The sequence below is a fragment of the Dermacentor variabilis genome, chromosome 6 (genome assembly GCF_050947875.1).
Source record: "Dermacentor variabilis isolate Ectoservices chromosome 6, ASM5094787v1, whole genome shotgun sequence".
Classification (NCBI taxonomy): Eukaryota; Metazoa; Arthropoda; class Arachnida; order Ixodida; family Ixodidae; genus Dermacentor; species Dermacentor variabilis.
The window spans coordinates 80,169,717-80,173,292 of NC_134573.1; the positions used below are offsets into that span (position 1 = coordinate 80,169,717).

The 3,576-nt window shown below is 47.4% G+C and overlaps 1 protein-coding gene across 1 annotated transcript; it reads right to left on the reverse strand.

The window, feature by feature from the left end:
* Nucleotides 1-516: 516 nt before the first annotated feature.
* LOC142584240 (palmitoyltransferase ZDHHC2-like) lies at nt 517-2,927 on the reverse strand. The gene is made up of 2 exons (XM_075694390.1): nt 2,557-2,927; nt 517-1,271 (listed from the first exon to the last, which is right to left on the reverse strand). The coding sequence occupies exons 1-2, from the start codon at nt 2,899-2,901 to the stop codon at nt 756-758; spliced, it is 861 nt and encodes a 286-aa protein (XP_075550505.1). The 5' UTR covers nt 2,902-2,927; the 3' UTR covers nt 517-755.
* Between the last annotated feature and the right edge of the window lie 649 nt (nt 2,928-3,576).

The following is a 3,576-nucleotide window of genomic DNA, read 5'->3' on the forward strand; positions in this document are numbered from 1 at the left end:
TCTAGCGTGAAGCCTAGACGACGTGTCTGATTTCGTGTGTTTGGGCTCCCTACTATTTGGGCTTATGGCAAGAACGACGTATGCGCTGAAGAACGTCTCAAACCTCGCGGCTCCATACATATGCTACGAAAGCTCACTGTTGACTTTAGGAACCATCGGCGGGGCAGATGAAAGGGTATCTCGTAATTACTTTCACCATTCTAACGCTGTAACCTTCTTGCCATGGTTAATTAGAGGCAAGGAAAAAGACACATCACGTGGTTTTTATACAGCGCTATCTAAAGTAACTTTTCTTTTCCGAAGAAAGATTTGTAAACCAACACAAGTGCAATCGAGTCCGTTCAAAGGCAAACGTGAAATCATGTGTTCAATGGAAAGAAGTAAGTTAGCTAATGCTCGAGACCGCAGATTTGAAGGACTCAGTGTCAAGAACATTGGCGAAAGAAGCCGTTTCCTTTTTTTTAATACTTTTACATCCCAGAAGACCCCCGCACTTTTTTTAACACGATAGGACAAATAGAACTCCGATTTATTGTTTTCTTCTAATGCATAAGTGGAGGGGGGCGGCAATCTTGGAAATCTCTAGGTGCAATGCGACCGATACGGAACCACGCGCGGAATAAAACGCCACTTTACCTCACAGGGTAAATTACACCTGAAACTTCGTAGTGCAACAAAATGTACAAGAAATGCCATCATTCCGAAAGCCGAAGCAACCCTCCACATTGGTCACGTTACATGCACTGAGCCGCACTCTACTCGAGCCTTCTCGCCGACGGTAGGCTCCGAGTCTGGCGAAGCGCGCTACGGCGTGTGCGGCGAACTTGAGACCCAACCAATTCTGCTCGTGCGGCGTCATTGTTCGTGGCCTGTGCTACCGCGCAACTCGGGTACTTGGCACTGCTGGAAGACTTGCGTGTGGGTGGGCAGACCCCAACGGCTTCAGGACGGTCGGCTCCAGAAGGCGGTCGAGGCGTCTGCGCCATGGTGTCTAATGCGGTCGACGAGCACCCTGCACGTGTGACGTCCTCTCCCATCAAGGACACAGAATCCTTTTTCGCCTCAGTGGCAGTTGTAGAGGCTTGCAGACCGGCTTCACCTCCCGCTCCAGCATCTGGCGCCGCAGCTGCGTCAACAGATGCGGCTCGCTGTGACGAACCGACCATGACGGAGTAGGTTCCGTCCGGGTGCAGCTTGGTCGGGAAGTGGCAACCGTCGCCTAGGCTGGTGAACACAGGAACTAGCCAAAGGGCGATGTGCACGCCGAAAACCTGCAGCAGCAAAATTTTCATCATGTGCTGCAATAGGTTTCACAGCAGCAACCCTTTTTGTTAAAAAAAAAAAGCTGTTTTTCTTGTCCCTTTGCCATAGCAATTACATTTATCCCATATAACATGCCTTCACTGCCCGGGAAAAACCCGCGATACTAAGACAATTACGTGCACCTCTTTTGCGTATTTAATGACAGGTGCACCTCAGTGACATGCACTTCCTACCCTCGTTTGCGATGGGTGGTTGGCGCCACTCAGTGAGCAGGCAAGGCTATAAGGTTGAATGTGCACCGCCCGGAAATTGAAGATGAGGAACAGTGCATAAATGTTTTTTGTCGGCGCATTTATGCATGCAACCCACGAAATACATACAACGGTGCATTCCTCACTCGTTCACTTATAGAAGAGCTTCAATCTCGTCCATAGGTCATCGCATACGTAGCACACGCAAGAAAACAAAACGGGGTCAAACGTACATAACATACCTTACCCCGTTATTCCGATTACAAAAACGAACTGTTCGTGCGATTACTTTCTTCTCGGTGCGTCATCCGTCTAATCCTCTATTCCAGAGGCTGCGTATACTGCCGTTTACTGACATACGAGACTACAAGATTTCCTGCTTAGTAAATAAAATAATAAACACAAACACACCTCTACCGCGTGCCATTTTCACGTTTCCGTCGTTAAACACACGGCATGCACGCAACGATAATCCTAATCTCCCTTTATGCTCGAATGTGTACAGCGAAAGATCAATTCAATTCTCTGGTGTTAAGCTGTGGAACAATTTGCCTCTTGAAATAAAACTCGCAAGAAATTTTGACATTACATGCAAATGCCACTTCTTATCTTGTCAGGCAAGTTCTTGAGTTTTGTTTTTGTTTTGTTCGTTTTTAGCGCAGTTCTGTGATTATATACAGTATTTACCGCTTATATGTATGATACTTTCGCTATTTTGTTTGTATAAGACTGCTAATTATTGCAATACATATTTAGTATTGGACCCATCACTAGCCGCTTTAGGCCATGGGACCAAATATCTTTGTACACACTTTTCATATTATTGTGTAATAAAATTCCCTTTTGATATGATCTGAAAAAAAAAACGGGGCAAAAAATATAGACGGACACGTAGTACTACGTGTGTCCCGTCTTTCTTTTTCGTCCTCGCTTTTTGGCGCATTATATACGTACACGAAATCGAAATATACCAACTCGCCCAAACCGCAACACTAGCCCATGACGTATAAGTGCTTTGTGTGAAACCGTCGCTCCACCTGACCTCGAGACAATTTCTGTAGCGTCCGAGGTTGAACGAGTCACCGCGCTGCTTGAAGTTGGGCGCCCGCATGGACTCCAACGTGGTGGCGTTGCGAATCACGAGAGAGATGTGAATGCCGAGGAAGACTGCGAGCATGGCGGACATTGAGCCGCCCATCCCCACGAGGAAGCTGATGTGGCGCGAGCGGTGCAGGAGTCGGCGGCGGGGGCTCTTGTGCAGCAGGTATGTGGACACACTGGCGAAAACGTAGGCTGCCAGGAACCAGGAGTAGAACAGCGTGAGCAGAAAGAACTTGTGCGTGCTGAAGCAGACGCAGTTGTTGAACCACGGGCAATGGTGGTCCATTTTCTGTACGCACCTGCGCAGAAGGATTGGTCGAAGTGAGAACTGTTTCCTTCGAGGCGTTAAGAATTTTGTGGGAGGTTGTATTCCGGTGTGAGTTTGCTGATGACCACTTATTCGCTGGAACGTGATCGGCGGTGTGTCCATACACCGACGCGCTACTAAAGCAGGGTTTCTTTCATCAAACTTGTAGCTGATTTGATCGTGAGTACTCGCCACAGGTGTAAGCACTCACAACATAATATAAAAGGCACGGTATGCCAAGGCTTTCCTAAAATTTGGTGCTATCTCCTTGATCCACTTACCTGTGCCAGACGATTCTTTGTGGAGGGCAGCGCAGACAACCAACAAATTTATGATGCCATAGTAAGTCGCACGATAATGATAGGTGGCACTAATCCTTACACATCGGTATATGCAGCTGTGCAGCAGTATTATTTACTAACAATTTTTGAATGGAAGCATATGGCTACATATTTCAATAGGTCGGGCACTTTTAGTGCTTTGCGATGCGCTGTCTTTCATCCTGACAGCAACTAAACGGATACTCAATACCAACACTGTAATGCACCGTGGTGGTGTCACTGTGCCAACGCTACAGACGCGCATGCAAGATGTGCACGTGCATCGTTACAATGTCTCTAGAGATGCGGGCGATACCATTGGCTGCAAAAACGA